Source organism: Parasteatoda tepidariorum, chromosome 9 (assembly GCF_982258835.1).
Source record: "Parasteatoda tepidariorum strain Cologne lab strain chromosome 9, Ptep-v5.0, whole genome shotgun sequence".
In the NCBI taxonomy this organism is placed as follows: Eukaryota; Metazoa; Arthropoda; class Arachnida; order Araneae; family Theridiidae; genus Parasteatoda; species Parasteatoda tepidariorum.
In genome coordinates, this window is record NC_141763.1 from 101462050 (window position 1) to 101481410 (window position 19361).

Below are 19361 nucleotides of genomic sequence, written 5' to 3' on the forward strand. Positions count from 1 at the left end.
GACAAGGCTGCGGAGTTGAACATGAGCAGTCGTAAGATCCAATAATTGTGTCAGCTGTTCAAGGATGGTTATTAAATAAAATGTTTACTCTTGCCCGGTATTCTCTGAATTGTTGTGTTTTTAGGTAAAGGACCATTACTCCGCATACTCTTTCCTTTTATTCTCAAACTGATGTTTTCTTTTAAGGCTAAGACTCATTGCCTAAGACATATTTGCCCAGTATTTATTGCACTGAAGTGTTTTAATGTTAAAGGTCATGTCCCGTTAAGCACTTTGCCCCGTACTCCGTAATACACTTATGTTTCTTAAGGTAAACGGGCTAATACACCTCACACTGACACATTTTCTAAACTTTTCGAAGCGTTAGAGCTAACTCCAAGTAACAAAAAATCATCCTCATGAGGGAGGCAACTCGGAATTAAAGAATGCACCGCTTAATGTAGTCGCTCGTTTACAAATTCATAAAACCTACTAAAATGCTTGTTTTTTGAAGCAAAAATATTGAAAGTCTAGCTGCATACATGTTTAATTCCTTTATATAGTTTCTTTCACTGTTTTACTGCAATAGTGTCACTTACTGCTACAATTCGTGCGGTGATATCTCATTCAAGCGAATTCGTTAAACTGAAAATGCAAGGGCAATCCCAAAACATATGACCAATTTTAGAAACACTCAATTGCATTTATTTTATATAATATTTGCTTCCTTGTAAAGATTAAATCTTTGTCTATCTTTCAATATTAGTACCCAGATCAGTTGATGCTGTTTTCTGGAAGTTTTTTTAGTTTGTATACCCATGAGATTCCAGCTTCAAACTATGTCCCAATCTCCTCTTTAATCTCGTCAAAGATCTGAATCACCTTCCAACCAAATATTCTTCCAAATTGGCAAACAGATGGCGGTCTCTGTGTAGTAAGCCCAGACTAAAGAATGTGAGTGCCTTCTAATGCTGCATATTTTTTGAATGACATTTTTACTCCATTTTTAGTCGGAATGCACAAATTTAAAAGCGTTCTATATAAGAGGGGGTAGCGTAAATGTTGCGACAAACTTGTAGAGAAGTTAGGCTACAACATCAATATTAAAATGGCATAGGAACTAATGCCCATGATATATCGTTATGCGCAACCAGGGGTGCTTCTCTATTACGACCTAAAGAGAAACACACGGAGGAATAGTTCATAACAGGGAAGCGCCACTAGCGGCGTTGGATGAGATTTTCGGCGATGAGTTCCTATGTCATGTTAATACTGATCATGAGCCGTCACTCCCCTAGAAGTTTTCCGCAATATTTATACCACTCCCTGCCATATGTAACGACTTTAAACTTGTGTATTTCTACGAAAAAATAGACTAAAATGTAATTTAAAAAATTTTTAAAGCAAACTTTAGCTTGGAGAAAAAAAACGATTGCAGATTTGAAATCAGAGCAACGAAAGTTCCGTTAAAAAAATCTTTTAAAAACAAAACAAACATGTTATCCTCAAGTTTGACACACAAGACAAGTAAAGCTGCTTTTTTTAGTCACAAAAATATACCATAAAAGACGAGAAAAGAATTATTTTTACCTGTTACGTTACCACATGTTGCCACACCCAACATAACAGCCACTCCCCAAGCCCACACGACAGCAAACACATCGTCCACTCGACGACCCTCTAGAATGGTTTGAGCAAAAGCCGCATCCCCAAAGATCTGAAAGATTAAACAAAAATGTTTTTATTTCTCCGATTTATCCGATAAATCGTACACATTCATTGAATTAGCAGGATCAATATTTTTGGAACAAACATCATAAAATCAAAACGTGTCTATTTGGGAAAAATTAAGTTTAAGACCTATTAAGGCTGTTTTTATATATTTTTATTTTATAACCACCGTTGAATAGCGGGCTCGAATTTGGTGTTTACGACTATTAATGTTCAACTCCATTGCCTTGTCATTTTGAATCTAATTAAAAGGCAAGTGAACTCCTGGGTCAAGAATTGAGAGAAATTCGTCTTCGTGGAAAACTTTTTGAAGTGACTAACCAGCATTTGCGTTACGTGGAGAGGAAGACCACGAAACCCTTACACGGTTATCCTGATGGAACTCTAACGCATGATCCATTTACCACTGAGGATATTTTACGTCAGCACTGTAAGCGTGAGCCGGGTGCGGGTGAGGCTGACGCTCTACCACCCCGGCACCATTACGGCTGTTTGTTACAGGTTTTTTCAAGTAGGAAAATCTATAGCCACAGTATTGTATAAAACAAAGTAGGAGGTCTGAATCCCCTGTTTGTTACCTCACACCACCCCCCGATGATTGTTTTGCAATAATTGTTGTTTCTTGGCATAAAATAGTTTTTTTCAAACAAGATTGAAATTATTCACATAAAATATATACTAAAAAGAATCCTATTTGCTTATGCTTGTGCCCCCCCCCCACTGTCCAAACACGTGATTTCATTAACATCTAACGTAAAGCATTAAACTGAATGTACAGAATTTTGCTAAATAATCATTCCTTCAAAAATTACATTTAAAAACAAAGGTATATTGTTATGGAAGAATTTACCCCGACCCGCCCTTATTTAGGGCATACGGGTAAATGTTTATTAAAATCCAAAAAAAAAAATATCCAGAGAACAGTAGAAACATAAATTACATAAAATACACATCAGACATGGCAACAGCCCATGAACATGGCGGGCGTAGAACAGCTAAAATCATGTAAGGTGCTAAACATTAAAACAGCAATATATTAAAAGTGTCAATTAAAAGAATAATTTAAAAGAGCAATTTAAAAGATAAACGTGCAAAAATTACAAGAGAACAATATTGTAAAACAATTAAAAGCATTACCATTAAAACCAATTAAATAGTACAAAAGTAAATAACAATAAAATTGGAGCAAGTAAAAGAAGAATAGTTTATAAAAGACATAGTAAAAAAAATGAGACACCCAAGCTGGAAGAAACAAGTTCCGAGACATTAAAGACCGTCCCCCAATACATCCTCTAAAGTTTGTTTAATAATCTTTTTTATGATATTTCTACAAGTCAGGTTAGCATAGCATTGATGTTGGCCAATATTCTTAAAGTTATTGCCCCGGATTGTCTGGAAATGAGAACAATTTATTAACAAGTGATCAATAGATTGATATTCACCACAGTAATTGCATTCTGGAGTTTTGTGGAATAATTTATATTGGTGTTCTCCAAACACTCCGTGGCCTGTTAAAAATTGATTGAGATAGAAGTTTGCTTGTAGTCTATTTAATTTCGGGTCTTTAAAAAATTTGAATGTCTGTCTCCCTTTCTCGGAACTCCGCCATTCCAGCCCCCAGCGCTTCATGCTATATAATTTAACCTGAGTTTTAATTTGGGCGATGGAGCTTGGGACCTCAAGGGCAACCCGGCAGAGATCGGTGGCTTTCTTAGCTGCTCGATCCGCCTCCTCGTTGCCTTGAGTACCTATATGAGCTTTAACCCAATTGCAGAGTATATTGGATCGCCATAATTGTTTAGTGTTTTCAACAATTTTTGAGCTTGATACTGGGTTTTGTAAGGCTTGCAACGAGGAAAGCGAATCAGTATAGATAGTGGCGTCTGGATATTCTTTTTTAGAGAGCCAGAGAAAAGCATTATTAATTGCCACCAATTCTGCCATGTAAACACTACTATTGTTTGAGATCCTGGTGGAGGTTGCCTCGATTAAAGTACCGTGCATTTTAGTAACAATGCCGAAGCCAGTTCTATATTCTGTGGTATCAGTAGCGGAGTCGGCAACCTCCATCCTTGATCCATCAGTAAAAATTTCAAGGCCACTGTTTGTTGGGAGTGATCTACCGTAGGGAACGGAAATAAGTTTTGATGGGTGAATCCTAGTTGGTGGATCATCCATATGTGCAGTGAGGAGAATCTGCTGCATCTCTAAGTCAAAATCGTTAAGTCTCCAATTCCACTTAAGTCTTTTAATGCAAGTGACCTCCAAAATCTTAAGATGGATAGGTTTCACCCCCGCCAGTATCTGGAGGGCCTCCGTGCTGGTTGTGGAATAGGCCTTAGTGATGTTAATGAGTGAGATTCTCTGTATGGATTTAAGTTTTTCGTTGATTTTAACAGTATTGTGGTACCAGACACTGGCGGCGTATAAAATGATTCGCTCCGTAGCCCGCAGGTAGATCAACTTAAGGATAGAGGGTTTTAGGCCCCAAGTTGCCCTGGCCACCCTTTTAATTAAGTTATTAAAGTTGCTGACTCTCTCTTTGACCTGGTTTAGATGTGAGATCCAGGTCAAACCTGGGTCGAGTACAACACCGAGATATTTAAGTTCTTGTACTTTTTTAACTGAATATTTATGATTTGGACTCATTTTAATAATTGGTTGTCTGCCAATTCTTTTTCTATTTTTTGGAAAAGTTATGCATTTCGTTTTGGTATCGCTAAATTTAAGATTATTACTCTCTGCCCAGGCTGAGAGTTCAGCAAGGCAGTAGGTGGCCACCTGATCGAAGCGATATAAAATTGGGTGTCTCAGTAAAAGCAATAAATCATCCGCGAATGCTATTATGCAGCAATCATTTAGATTAAAATCGTGGAAAACATATATAAGGTATATTGTTATAAAAAATTTGACAAATTCACAAACAACCGTTGTTTAATATTTTCGTCTACCCTACAAGTTGATATATTAAATGCAATTTATACAGACATCGCATTGTGCATGAAGCTAATCTTAATCACTTAACGAATCTCTCTTATAATAGTATATTAATGCAATTTGCATCAAAAAATGATACAAATTGTGAAACGGAAAATAAGTTAAGACACCAAATTAAACAAGTTTTTCTTAAAATGTAGCGTAAAAAGATAAAATCATTAGATTACGTTAACCATTAGATTTTTAGTCGCAGTAGTTAAAACAGAAAGTAAATAAATAATGATGTTTTTGCACCATTATTTTAATAAAAGAATGAATTAATATTAGAACAGATAAGATTTGAAATACGTAAAAAAAAATTAATAATTTGCCGAGATTTTCCCACTTTTTAAAAAATTATATCAATGAAGCATAAAGAATGACGAGATCAATGAAAAATGAAGACCGTAGGATGAAAATGGAAGAAAAATAATCTAACACTTATGAATAATTGTTACAAAATCACAATAAGTGTAAAAGTAACACTTTATTGGTCTGAAGGTGTTATTTTATGTAAATGAGTTTTCGAATAACAGCCTCACCATTTTGAAACGTTGTAGAACAATTATTTTATACCGAAATTTAAATAGAGTTAGGTTAAATTTATTATTCTTCCTCTTACACTAATTGGATGAGAATTTCCCTCTACAGACCATATCATATTTGATGTCTGCTTCAAACAATAAGTTTCACGACATAAAATTCTGCCTTCATTTAAATTCATAGAAAATGATTGTTTGACTCATTCCTTTTACGGAGAAGTGAGCAAGAATTATAGTTCTGGTGAAAATATTTTGTAGATAAATTTTTAAAAAAATAATTAGATTTAATATTAAATTCAATGCTGCCAATTTATGTAATTATATTCTAACAAAGTTATATTTTGAAGGTTAAAACAAATAACTGTTCGACGTTAAGGGACAAAAGGTCAAAAGATAAATGAGCACATTAAGAGAAAATAGTTAATTAAATAATTGGTAAAAATAATATATTGTTTAAATTAATTGATTTAAATAAGATAAAACAAGAACTTTAAAAACTAATTTTTTCAAATGGATTAAAGGGGAGAAAAGAATTTAATTTTTGTCATACCAAAAACGAAAACGTAAGGCTCATCACATTTGGAAGACGGATAGATTTTAAGGGGTGATGAAAAATAATTTTAAAAATAAATAGCTGCCAACCTTTAAGATTTTTTATGAAAGATAATTTTTAACTTTTATTATTTTTTTCTGCTTTTAAATAACCACTATGAAATACCTTTAAGGAAAATAATGTCTGCTGGTAGTTATGCAAATTTAACGCTAATTATTTTTTTCGTTTTAAGTTTAACACATAAAATTAATTCCTATTTTTTAATCCACTTGAAAAATGTCTTAAAATTTTTGTTTCGTTTTATAATTTTCTTGTGTTTAGTTTGGTGTTTGCAAGTTTCTTTTATATCGCAATATCGTAGAAATTTTGATTGGTGATAAAATTTGGTGACATTATTTAGAAAACAACAGAAAATTGTATTGACATTAAGATCAAGGCACCAGTTTAAATTTGAATTTTCTAGCCAATCTAGAAAAAAATTTAATTTCGATTGACGAAAAATTTTATTTGGTGATAGAATGGCGATATAAGTTTGCTTTTTAGCAATCAGGAAATGTTTAAATTTTTATTGTCATCCAAAATAGAACTCCCTTAATGTAAGCATTCTAACTAGTCGAAAAGTGGTCAAACATTCGACTGACGATTAAGTCCGATTTGCCATAATGTAGCGAAACTTTCAATGAAATCATAGTTCCAGTTGAGCTTTTAATATTTTCGCTTGTCTGAATTCAATGGACAATAATTTTTTCCCGATAAATTCTGTTTTCATCGATGAGAAAATGCTTGAAATTTATTTTATCAGGGCATGGGGCTTCAGTAGAGATTCGAATGCTTTAGCTAGTCAGAAAGTGGTTTCAATTTCAATAGCAATATTTCATCTTCACAGACACGAAAACTAATTAATAAATATGTAGCAAATAAAAAATATTAGTAAAACAAAGTTAAAAAAAAATATTTATATATAAAATTGTTAAGTGAAATAAATCATTAATGATAAGTATATAATCTTTTAGTCCTTTATATACTTAACAAAAAATATATATCAAACTTTTCGATATCTTAGGTACATTTCAATAAATTTCATTAAAAGTACACTTATGACCAATTATAATTAGCATATTTTGAGGAAAACGCGCTTCAAGTTTAAATGAAGCATGTAATGCATTACTGGACTTCATTTCTTTTAAATAATGCAATAATGAATTGAACACAAAATGTTCCTTTTTTTTCTATAATACAAAACAAATTTGCTGGATCATTAATAAAATGTTAAATTGAATCATGCAGCAAATAACGATTTTAGGTAATTGATTACTTATAATCATTTATGCTTCCGCTTAAAAGGATTGAAAGAAAGCAGCTTGTCATGCAAGAAAGAAACCAGATAAAATGAAGGATAAAACCCTGGGTTACCTTACTAAAATAATACAAATATTGAAATATACAAACATAATTTTAAAATTTAATCTGCAATTATTTTTTTTGCATTAAATTCAGCCGCTCAAATATATCTCTTCTGAAAAGCTGGCGCAAATCTTCTATTTTAAAATAGAGAAACGCATAAAACACCGATATTTATTTTTAAACCGGTGATCATTTTTAAGCTTTTGAGAACACTAAGCTGCTTGGAAATTGGGGGTGGGCCTAAAGTTTAAACGATAGCTGAAAAGAATTCCATTTCACGTCACTTTTACTTCCTTGTTCACTTTTTTGCGTAATTTTTTTATTTTTTACTGGTGACAGTCACTTGCATACAAGGGTGAAGAAACTTGTTGATTATGGAGACATAGTTTTTCTATTCTTTAAGACGCTTATATTTAGCTTACCGCTCCCTCAGTATAAAAAAAACTCGGTCAAAAGAGATAAAAGAAGACGTGAAACTCTATAAATCTGGGTATTCTTTGAATAGAAACTACAAGTCGTTTTCGTTTTAAATGTTATGTCAAAATTATGTGGATGAAGCGTGGTTCTTTGTGACGTAGCAATCTTCGGTGAAAGTTAATTAAGGAATAACTAATTTAGGAAAGAAGAGACACTGAATTAAAACAATAAATCTGTGATTTGCAACCGAAGTGATCATAATTTTTAACCAAATTAATCATAGTTGTTTAAATAGTAAGTTGAAATAGCCGATTTACACAGCATCAAAAAACGATACAAAAAAAAGAGACTCAGCATCAAAAAACGAACGAATCTGTGATTTTCAACCGAATTAACCATATCCATAATTTTAAGTCGAAGTTCGTAAGTTGTTCGAATAGTAAAATGAAATAGCTACTCTTGTAAATCGGTTTACATGACTTGTTTGTTAAGTGGGATGAAAATAATGTACAATGAGCTAAAAAAAATAATAATAATAAAATAATGGACTACCCTAAATTACTTTCGACCTAATGATCGGATCTTTACGTTCTAAGACTCAATCTTAAACGTTTGAGGGGTTGACATCAAATATGCTAATTAATTGGTGCAGATGATATTTCAAGTTATGAAATCAGGCACAAAAGCGCAATTTCTCTGAATAAACAAACAGTTTTTTTTTTTTTTTTTTTTTTTATATTTGGATTTTTGATCTCCAAATGACAGGGTCCCCATAATTTGGTCAAGAGAACGATCCAAGATTTTGGACCTCATATAATGTTAATTTTATTTTTTGCGTATTTTTGTATATCTCGAGAACTTTTTAAGCGAACTTTTTTTGAAGATAATTCCATGCCAAAAAATAAATTTTAATTAATATTTAATATTTTTTATTAAATTTGAAAATAGTCTAAAAAATTTTGAATTGTATGGTATACAATTTTTTACATCATTTTAAAGAAAGTATTTTTACATGGCAAAATACCAAAATTTGTGCAAAATCTGTTGAATAGTTCCTGGAAAATCAAATCTTAACTATACAACTTTTTTAAAATTCGATTCACTCAAATTATATATTTGACATGTAAAATTAAAAGTGCTTTAATTTTACATGTACTTTAAAAGTATTGAAAAATTGTATATCTTACAATTGTATATTTCACAATTCCAAATTTTTGCAATTATTATTAAATAAAATAGTAGATATAGACTTAAATTTATTTTTTGCATGAAATTACCTATGGATAAACGAATTTTATAATTGTATAAAAGAAAGTTCTTCGGGAAAAAAATAACTCTGAGTTAGCTTAAAAAGTTCCCGAGATATGGCGAAATACGCAAAAAATTAAATTAACATAAATTGGTCCAAACTTTGGATCGTTCTCCTGACTAAATTATTAGGACCCTATTTCCCAAATTGCGGCTACCCTCTACATTTTGGGGGTCAGAAATCCAAATCCGTCGAAAAATCTGATCCGTTCAGAGAAAGCATGTTTAGATGTCTGATTTCGTACCTTAAAATATCGTCAGCACTTATAAGCATACATGGCAACGTTACTTTTAAAAAGTAACGAGTAAAAGTACAAGTATTTTTAAAAAAAGTAACGAGTAAAAAGTAAAAAGTTCTTATTTTAAAAAGTAACGAGTAAAAAGTACAAGTAAAAGTACAAGTACTAAACAAAAAAAGTAACGATTTAAAAGTACATTTCTAGGAAATCGAAAATTCAAAGTAACCTAAAATTTTATTGAATAATATTCTTATGTTCTTTAATGTTTTTGCAAAATTGTTGCTATTTATTTAATTATTTTTAATTTTGAAAGTTATGGACATTAATTTATTTTTAAATTTGGAAGAATATTATAATATAATTTTATAATATAATCGTATAATATAACTTTAAAATAAAATATAATTTTAATATCAAACATTTTATGGATTTGCACGAAAAAGAATTTTATCTATTGATTTTAATTTTAATTTATTATTTTTATTTACTTAAATTACCATTGATTTAAAATTATTTTACTCTTTAGAAACGCATTTTAAAAGCACAAACATAAGCAAAGCAAACACGGGGTTTCAGATAGCGTTGTGATCTTTGAGCTAGTAAAAAATAACTGAATGTGCAGTAAATTGAAACAGAAGGTATTTAAACACGAAGTTAGCTGTGAATGCATATATATTGCACATTAATTTTATAAATAAAAAAAAAACATAAGCATTTATTTTTAAATTTAATTTCTTTTCTTTTTTTAAGAAAGCTTACCGAGTTTTAGAAAAAAGTAACGATTTCATTCGATATTTCCGTTACAAATACTTGTACTTTTTCCCTAAAAAAGTAACGAAAGTACAAGTAAAAGTACTAAATTTAAAAAGTAACGAAGTACAAGTAAAAGTACGTACTTTTTACTTGTACCGGCGGTACAAGTAACGAAAGTAAAAGTACTGCCATATATGCTTATAAGCGTATTTGAGGTCACCCCTCGAACCATTAAGTTCGAGTCCTGGAACGTGAAGATTCGTTCTTTAGATCAAAAGTTATTCAAGATGTTCCCTTTTTTCTTTTTTACGCACTGTACGTCCTGTTAAATTCTTGATTTATAAACATTTCATTCAATTAATAAACATTACGATTTGATTTATATACATTTCAACAAAAGAACCGTAGAATTTTCCTGTATACACAGTTACAAATTTCGATGTTTGGTAATGTCTTAGTGTCCTTAACCCCATAAACTAGTAAAATGTATGAAAACAAAGAAAGGGGAAGACTAAAAATCAAAGCATGGACATAAAGTAGGTGAACGCTAAAAACCAAAGTAAAAGGTTAGGTAATGAAAAAAAAAGCATAGTATCAAAGCAAATAAAAAAAGTAGTTTACCAGAGTTAAGAAACAAAACAATTGAATCAATGAACAACGTATTTTTTACCAATTTTAGTTGATTACGTTTCATGCGTTATGAAGCACCATTAAAAATTAAATACAGTTTCAAATTATAATATTACCTGCTTTAATTAATAAGCATAATAAAAATGTAAAATAGTTTGTTTATATGAATTGTTCGTTTGTAACCTTTAATTATCACTCAGTTTATTTCAACTTTTTGTTGTCAATGCGAAAAAAGAAAATATTGTGACGCTATTAAATCTTTAAATGATGTGGATGAGCATTTCCAATACATGTGTTTACAAGTGATTTTCTTCTACTTCTCAATAATGCATTATGCATCTATTTGATTTCGAAATTAAGAGTTTAGAAGGATTGTTTCTATTATTATTGTTATTAGATTAATGTAATTCTACTTTACATTTTAAGATGAAGTATTATAAATTGGAGTCTGATCTAATGAGCCGTTTTACAATTATTATTTTTTGGAGCAAATTACGTTAATTGACTATTATGAATTAAGAGATGCGTTTAATGATTTAGAATTTTCAGCTTCATGCGCTAAGTGATGAATGAAAAAAATTGTATGTAAAATACATTCGCCTCTTTGGTAAGAAAAAACATTAAAGCTGTGACCTCACCAAAAATTTGTTATAACTATATCCTTTTAATTTTAAATGTTAAGGCCTGGTTTCTTAGGACAGGACGCCGTCAGCTGGAAATCAGCGCTAACCTCTGATTGGTCCATTTGTGAGTTTGATAGTATACGTCATCGAACGCTCATCTTGAACTACAATTGCCGTCCAACTCAACTGCAGTTGGATTACAACGCGACGTTAACCACAGAAGCAATGGCGGACAACATCCAACAGCACATTGAAATCAGCCAAGATTTTGATTTCGACATTAAACATAGCTTCTTCATTAAACATAGCACTCTTCATTTAGCTCAGCTATAATGTGTTTTTTCTTGGACAAAGTCATTATTTGTTCTCTAAAACACTGGTCGACAATAACAACATCAATACAAATTCAAAATAAATATTTGTTTACGTTATTAACGCATGCGCAATGAGAGATAATGTCTGCGTTGGACCGACTGCTCACGGGCGCTTGTCCTAAGAAACCAGACCTTTATTTCAGAAAATAATTGCTTAAAATGATTTGTGTTCGCTTATTGATGTTAGTAGTATCATAAGGGAAATGTTTGGATGTGGAGGCACGAGTTTTCTTTTTAGTACATCTAGTTTTAGTTGAATTATTTCAAATGTCTTATTCCAAGAAACAGCAATTATTGCGAAGCATTCATCGGGGTTGGAGAGCGTCATCGAACAGGCGGCCAACAAAAAATTATAATAATTCCGAATAAAATAATCTGTTTCAAAATTATTTAAATGATTTGAGCCGATAATAAAAGACTCATTAAACATTTTAGAATGAAAACTAATTTTAAATGATTCATTTCCCCACTGTAACTTTCTTCTTTGAAACAACTGAAATATCTACATTGTCTTGATTTTTTGTCTACTATGTTTCGAAATATTTATAGCTTTAATTATATAATAATATGCAATCAAGAAACAGAATTATTTTTTGATAGGGAAAGGAAATAGGACTTCGTCTTAATAACACCACTTATTTTCCTCAAAAGGATACTTAGTTGGTAGTAATTATATAATTATGTATAATAAAATACATAATTAATCAATAATGCGTTTGTATACTTTGATGAAACTTATAGAAAAACAATTTCAAACTTTCAAAGCAACCTAATCCAGTATAAAATCAAATTGACACTCGTAATATTAAGTCTCATTATAATGTTTTAATTGCAAAGCCAACGCTGTAACTCAAAAAGATATTTTTCGCATTTTATAAAAAATACCGTTAATCAAACTTTATTTCGAGTCAGTTCAATTAAAATATAATTTTAATATTTAACAGCTCTGAATAATTTCAAGAAAAAAAATTAGTTATTTTATTACGTAATATAATCAGTATTCTTAAATTATGCTTAGATTACAGAATAAAGTTACTTTTATAATCGCAAAAGTAATTCTATTGTATAACAAAGCGGTTTCCAATTTTTTCGGATATGGAATCCTTAATAATCAAGGTTCTTCCGAAGAACATTTTAAAGTAAAGAAAGATAATTAATTAAAGTAATTAAAGACAATTGTGTACGTGATTAAAAGACTATTTATTTTGACTTTTGAACTTTTTAATATTTGATAAGATGAATGAAATTTTTTCATTGTTTTATCTTTAATAATCATTAATTATGAATTAGAATCGAATTTGCAGTCTTGAAGGAAAGGAATGTCTAAAGGAATGTCAAAAACGCTTAAAACGATTGTTAGGGAAACATATTTCTTTATTAAAGAATTCAGTTATTTTATTTTAAAAGATGTGAGATGTGAAAATTTAAATAAAAACCAAGCAAATTTTAAAGATGCGCATGTTAGCACAAACAGTACTTTAAAAGGAAATACTTTTTTTTTCTTTTTTGGTTAATGCCGGGCACTTGGGTTTATTTCCTATAGGCCTCAGAAATGTCAGAATTGCTACTCTCTTATCGTTACCCAGTGAGCACCTGTGGCTAAGCCACGGTGGTGGAGTAGCGTCGCCCACGTCATAAAAGCACAAACCCGTTTATAGGGCTGGTTACATTCACACAATCACACAGAAGAAAGGACATAGAACACAGAGAGAGAGAGAAAGATCCTTGCCCTGAGCGGGATTCGAACCCGCAACCATCGGCTCCGCAGTCAGGCACGCTAACCACTCGGCCACCTGGTCGGATAAAAAAGAATTACACTGCCCTGAATTTTCCACTCTTTCTTTTCTTGATTTTTATTTAAATTCTCACATTTTTATTTAAAATGCTTACTTCAGACAATTTTGGTTTTAGCTGCTTATAGCTCTCTTCCATTTTGACTTATTTTACTTAATTCTGGTCTTCATTTTTGTTTAATTCAGTTTTCATACTTATATATATGCATAATAAAAATGTTAAAAATCTGTTTAAAAAGGCTTAACTCTTGGAACCTTAGGGTTCCGCGGAACACCGTTTGGAACCGCTGGTATGTTGCCGTTAAAGCTCAAAAGCAGTTAATATGCACATTACCTAGCTAATGTGTATAGGGTGTATTCCATTAAAATGCAATTGAAACGTTTTCACCTCTAAGTAATATTCACTGTTTCCGTATCGTTAAAGTTTGTTCCTCTCTTTCTATCAACAAATTTATTGATTGCTTGATTTATTTGATTCTTCAAGTACCGAAAATAAATAACCTTATTTTAATTTTTTTTTTAATTATAATAACATTTTAACCCGTTTGATTCTTTGTATGAACTGATCTAAAATTGATTCTATCCATTAATGTGTTGATGGCAGTAACTTGATTTTACAGATAGCGAAAAATTAACAACTATGTTAATTTAAGAAACGTTGCTATTGTTCTTATTTTGACTTTAAAAAGCACCCATTAGATAATATGCAGTTTATCCAATTTGCGGATTAGAAAGGAAGTTTGAGAAATATAAAAATGTTTTAGTACTTTAATGAATCTTCCACATTAACCTGAACATTAGAACAGAATTAATTTATTTAAAGTGGTTATAAATATAATGCATTTACTATAGAGTTAGGATAGAATGCAACATTGGGGGAAATTTGTTTGCGTCGGAGAAATTTTTATTAACAAACTAGGGAGGCTAAGCCTGTCCGCTGCAGCTTACCAACCCCGAAGATTGCATCGCAATAATTGTTGTTTCTTGTTAGAAACAGTTTTTTGACTAAAGTTAAAATTATTCACTAACCATATATGTACTGAAAGGAATTCTGTTTGCTTAACGCTTGTGACTCCATTTCCAACGTCCAAATAGTATTATATATATTTAGATCTATTGGTGAACAGAAGTAATTTTTCTAAATAATGATTTAGTGATCTAACATTATATTGTTCAAACAAATTTAATGAGTTCACAACCGTAATTATTTTCGCTTATCAAACGGGCGGATATATTAAATACCATTTTTGCTTGCATCTCATTGTGCATGAAGCTGATCGTCAAGTTCTAAATCATTGAACAGATCTCTTTTAACTGTAATTTATAACAGTATATTAATGTTGTTTGCACAAAAATAATAATTGTAAAACGGTTAATAAGATTAGACTACCTTTCTAAATAACTTTATCTTAAAATGAAGCTTAGAATTATATTATAATAAAAAAATAAAAAACAATTCTCTTAGTTTTAAAGTCTTGAATTAAAAGCGTAATAATAGCAGTACAGAAAAATACCTTTAAATTAGGGGTACAAAAATATCCAATATATATAATTCTCTTACGTGGCTCCCAAAATTTGGCTGTATTTCTTTTCCGCCGGTGGCAACGTTTGCTTTGTTTTGTTTACGTTACTATTTCTCTTACACGGCGACAAAAAAAGTCTCATTACAACTCCCCGAATGACAACGCTAAAAAATCGACCAATGATTGCCGCTAAAAATGTCACATGCCAAATCTAGCTGAGGTGGCTCAACATATAGCGCTTTTAAAAACGGAAACTGAAATAACCAGAGAGCATCAGCTGAGGCAATCTCATACTATTAAGCTAGGCAGAAGTGAGTAGTCTTTGTCGATAGATCTCTATTTTAGTATTTTGTCAAAAGCGCTTTTTTTTTCACGAAATTATGTATTACGAATTTATTTGACGATTTTTGATTTACATCACGAATTATACTATAGCACATTTTTAATAGGTTTAACGAATTACATGTCATTTATTTGAATTCAAATTTATTTTAATGACTTAGTATAGAATTTTGTGCATTTGCAATGTACCTAAGTTAGTAGCGAGCGAAGCGAGCTTGGTTTCCGAAGCAAACCATATAAGATTACGTAGCAATTTTCGGGAGTTGGCGAGCGTTAGCGAGCAGGAAGGGGCAGCGCAGCCCACTAGTATCTCAAATTAGTCTGAACCTCCTGTCTCCTTTTTCATTAAGACACTTTTTACATCACTACAGAATGTTGTGTTTGAATGTCGTCTTTGTCGATAGATCTCTATTTTAGTATTTTGTCGAAAGCGCTTTTTTTCACGAATTTATTTGATGATTTTTGATTTATATCACGAATTATACTATAGCATAGCACATTTCTAAATGGTTTAACGAATTACATGTCATTTATTTGAATTCATATTTATTTTAATGACTTAGTATTTACTAAAGATGTAATTTTTTTTTAAAAAAAAAAGTTTTTATATGGATTTGAATGATTGTTTTGAATTCTTAGAATTTTGTGCATTTGCAATGTACGTAGCAATGTTAGTAGCGAGCGAAGCAAACCATATAAGATTCCGTAGCAATTTTCGGGGGTTGGCGAGCGTTAGCGACCAGGGGGCGCAGCCCACTAGTTTATAGAAAAACAATACCTTTATATGACTTCTATTAATTTTATGCTGATGACAACCAAAAAAATATGGAAATAAATGAGGAAAAGCAGGATCCCACCACGTGATTTTTCAGGCCAATAAAAATACGAGGACAAGAATGGGAAACTGCTACACCATTATCAGATTTTTATATATAGTAAGAAATCTGAAGGAAAACCATGAAAAACTCCTAAATTTTACTCAATTACAATTGGGGTTTAACCTATGCTCCATTTACCTGTGCGAGTATTTTATATCTGCGCAATGGTTATTGGGAAACAAGAGCGAATCAACGTGCCATAACCCAGATTTGAACCTGGTTCATCCATGCCACCATCGAGCACATGCTATTTAGGGTTATGATGATGCAAATGAAAACATCGAAATATTTGATAAATATAATTGAAGAGCATAAAGTTATATAATGATAAACCACGTTTTAACATCGATTCTGTTGAACATTTTTGGCTAAATGTTACTACTTCCACAAAGTAAATGGAAACTTCTGAGTTTTCTAGGGGAAATTACGAATTACGAAAACTTGTAAAATATCTAAATAAGCACAAGGACAGATAGTGATAAAATTGAGGAAGTGGGAAAAAATATGGCTTAATACTTTATTTCTTTTAAGTTCTTTATTTAAATTATTATAAGAACTGATTTAAAAGTGACCAAAAATGTGTTTGATAGTTTTGGAAAATCTTGAATAACACTTTATCAAATTATACTATTATTAGAATCACAGATTCTTCATTGATCTTAATAGTTAGTTAGATATAAAATGTTTTAAGTTGAATAAAATGTTTTAGGACATAAAGAACAGCTTTTATTTTATTTTATTTTTTGCTACGTTGACGAGGAAATTTTAAAATTTTATTTATTTAAACCATAAAAAACTAAATCTGCATTTAGATTTTTTTGTGATAGAATGTTAAAGTTAACTTTTGATTTAAAATTCTGTAAAACTTAAAATAATTTTAAAAGCAAAAAGTCGCTCCGTTTATCCTAGCTTTTTTCAGTTAAAAACTATATAAAACGATAACAGATATAAAAGAATTTCAGAAATACGAAGTTTTAAGAAAAAAATTATTTGCTCCAAAATTTGCGTTCTTTTCTCCGACGTAGAAGTATTATTATAATTTTCAATTGAATATAAAATGTTTTAAGTTCAATTTAATCTTTAAGAACGTAAAATAACAGTTTTTACATTTTTTTGTTACGTTCATGAGTAAATTTTAAAATGTTATTTGCTATATATCATAAAAAAAATATTTTTATGTTTAAAGTTTTTGTGACACAGTTTTAAAATTAGCTTTTAATTTTAAATTCTGAAAAACTAAATTCAATTTTTAACGCAAAAAGTCAGTTTGGTATTCCCAGTTTCTTCAGTTAAAAACAACAAAACAATTTCAGAAATGCTGAGTTTAAAAATAATCGTTTGCTCCAAATTTTGATTTCTTTTTCCCTACATAAAAGTATAAATTTAAGATTAAGCCGCTTTTCGGTTAAAAAATAATTTACAATAATTTGAAAGCTGCGTAAATTCTAAAAACTAATTTTACATATATAAATTATAAAATCTAAAGGTTCTTTTTTCTTCCGTTCTTTAACAATGGAGGATGAAGACTTAGGCCACTTTTTACACGTAAGCCTCCTCAAATATTAGTCATCTCAACACCCAAAACTTATTATGATTTACATATCTTTTTTGACTCTTGCTGTAATTGGTCTGACGAAACCATTTGTGCAGACGATTATGTTAAAAATATTCGCGTAGCGCTGAAAAGTTTTCGTCTGCTTTTACCTATTACGTAAGAATAAACATCAACCAGAATAAACTTTATTTTGAGAAGAAGAAAAAATAAATATAATTGGGAATAAGGAAGGCGAGAAAGAATTAGACAAAACAGAACTGAAGATAGGGCGCGACGACCTTGCTCGATATCGTGTCCTTTCCTTGCCTTAATGTCGTAGGACTTCTGAAGGTTAGAGAGAGATGAAATTTTGAGAAAAGATTCTCAACCATCTTGTTGTCTTGACTGGCACCGGCAAAGACGAGAAGAGATGCTAGAGAGGTAAATAAAGAGGCGTTCACGTGATGTTATACGTATGTGGTTGCACCTGTTGAGATGCGGCCAAGTAAAAGACAGTGATGGGTTAGTGTCTTACACTAAATGTTAGATGACTGCGTTTTTTAACACTCCCACTTCAATTCTAACGAGTTAACTGCTTCTAAAAACACATATTCATCACAAGAAATTTGAATTTTAAAAACTATAATTCTTATTTCAAAAGCTGTATATTAACAAGAATAAAAAATTAACTCATTTTTTTTTAAAAAAATAAAAGGTAAAAAATCCTTATCCGCAGAACTCTTAGCAGTATCGAATCGTCTCCGAGCAACTTAGAAAGCTTGATTCAGAACAGAGATAAGGCGTATTTTTTTTCATTAAAATTGACATTTTTATTCAAGCTTTTTCTTAGTATTTCTCCTGATAGGTATTTTTGTAATTTTTATTGCCTACATGGAAATAATGGTATTTTACAAAGGCACTAGATTAATGATTTGAAAATATTGCGTTTCCTTATATATTGAAGCAATTACTTCAACTTTCTCTTGTCATAGCCCTGTCTTGTCATAGCCAACAGTCATAGCCCTGACACAAAGTTTTTGTCATGGAAACATAGTCCTGCTGAAGAAGTACAGAGCGATAGTCAGCAGAAAGATACAACACAGTGCATAAAAACATTCTCTTGATATGGGTCAGAGTTAAAATCTCATAATATGAAAACTGGACGTGTTTTGTTCAACGTGCAACACATATCGGAGTTACTTTCTCCAACAATGTTCCATTTGTGCCGATCGCTGGTCTAGAGGTTGCTTTACTGGACTATACGGCGAGTCGTTGTCGGTTCGAATCCCATCGTAGGCTTGGATGTCACTTTCTTTCTTTGTCCCTTCTTCTGCGTGAATACAACCTGCCCCATAAATGGGTTTGTGGTTGTAGGACGTGGGTGACGCTATTCCACCGCCGTGACTTAGCAACAGGTGCCCATTGGGTAACGATAAAAAAGTAGCAATTCTGGCATTTCTAAGGCCGATGGAAAATAGACCCAAGCACCCACCATGGAAAAATAATGTTCCATTTGCGCTTATGCTTTAAATGAATATCCTTTGTTTACTGTGTAGGGTTTAAAATTGAAAAGTTACTGTTTTGAAGAGGTGAATGTGGCACCTGAAACTCAACCTCTTAATCATTATTATGTGGGAAACTTTTTACTTAGGACGGATAGGAGTTACAGTGATAGGGTGATAAGTCCGTAGTTAGTCAGAGCCTTTTTAAAGGACTTATAGTCCAGTTATTATAGCAAAAAAGAAGGTTTCTTTGAAAAAAA

The 19361-nt window shown here is 31.2% G+C and overlaps 1 protein-coding gene across 1 annotated transcript in view; it reads right to left on the minus strand.

Annotated features, from left to right (window-relative positions):
* The window catches only part of LOC107444570 (aquaporin-9), a 73112-nt gene that overhangs the window by 17021 nt on the left and 36730 nt on the right, over window positions 1-19361 (minus strand). The window contains exon 2 of the mRNA XM_087152511.1: window positions 1570-1696. Coding sequence (XP_087008637.1) covers window positions 1570-1696 — 127 coding nt within the window. The remainder of the gene's footprint in view (window positions 1-1569; window positions 1697-19361) is intronic.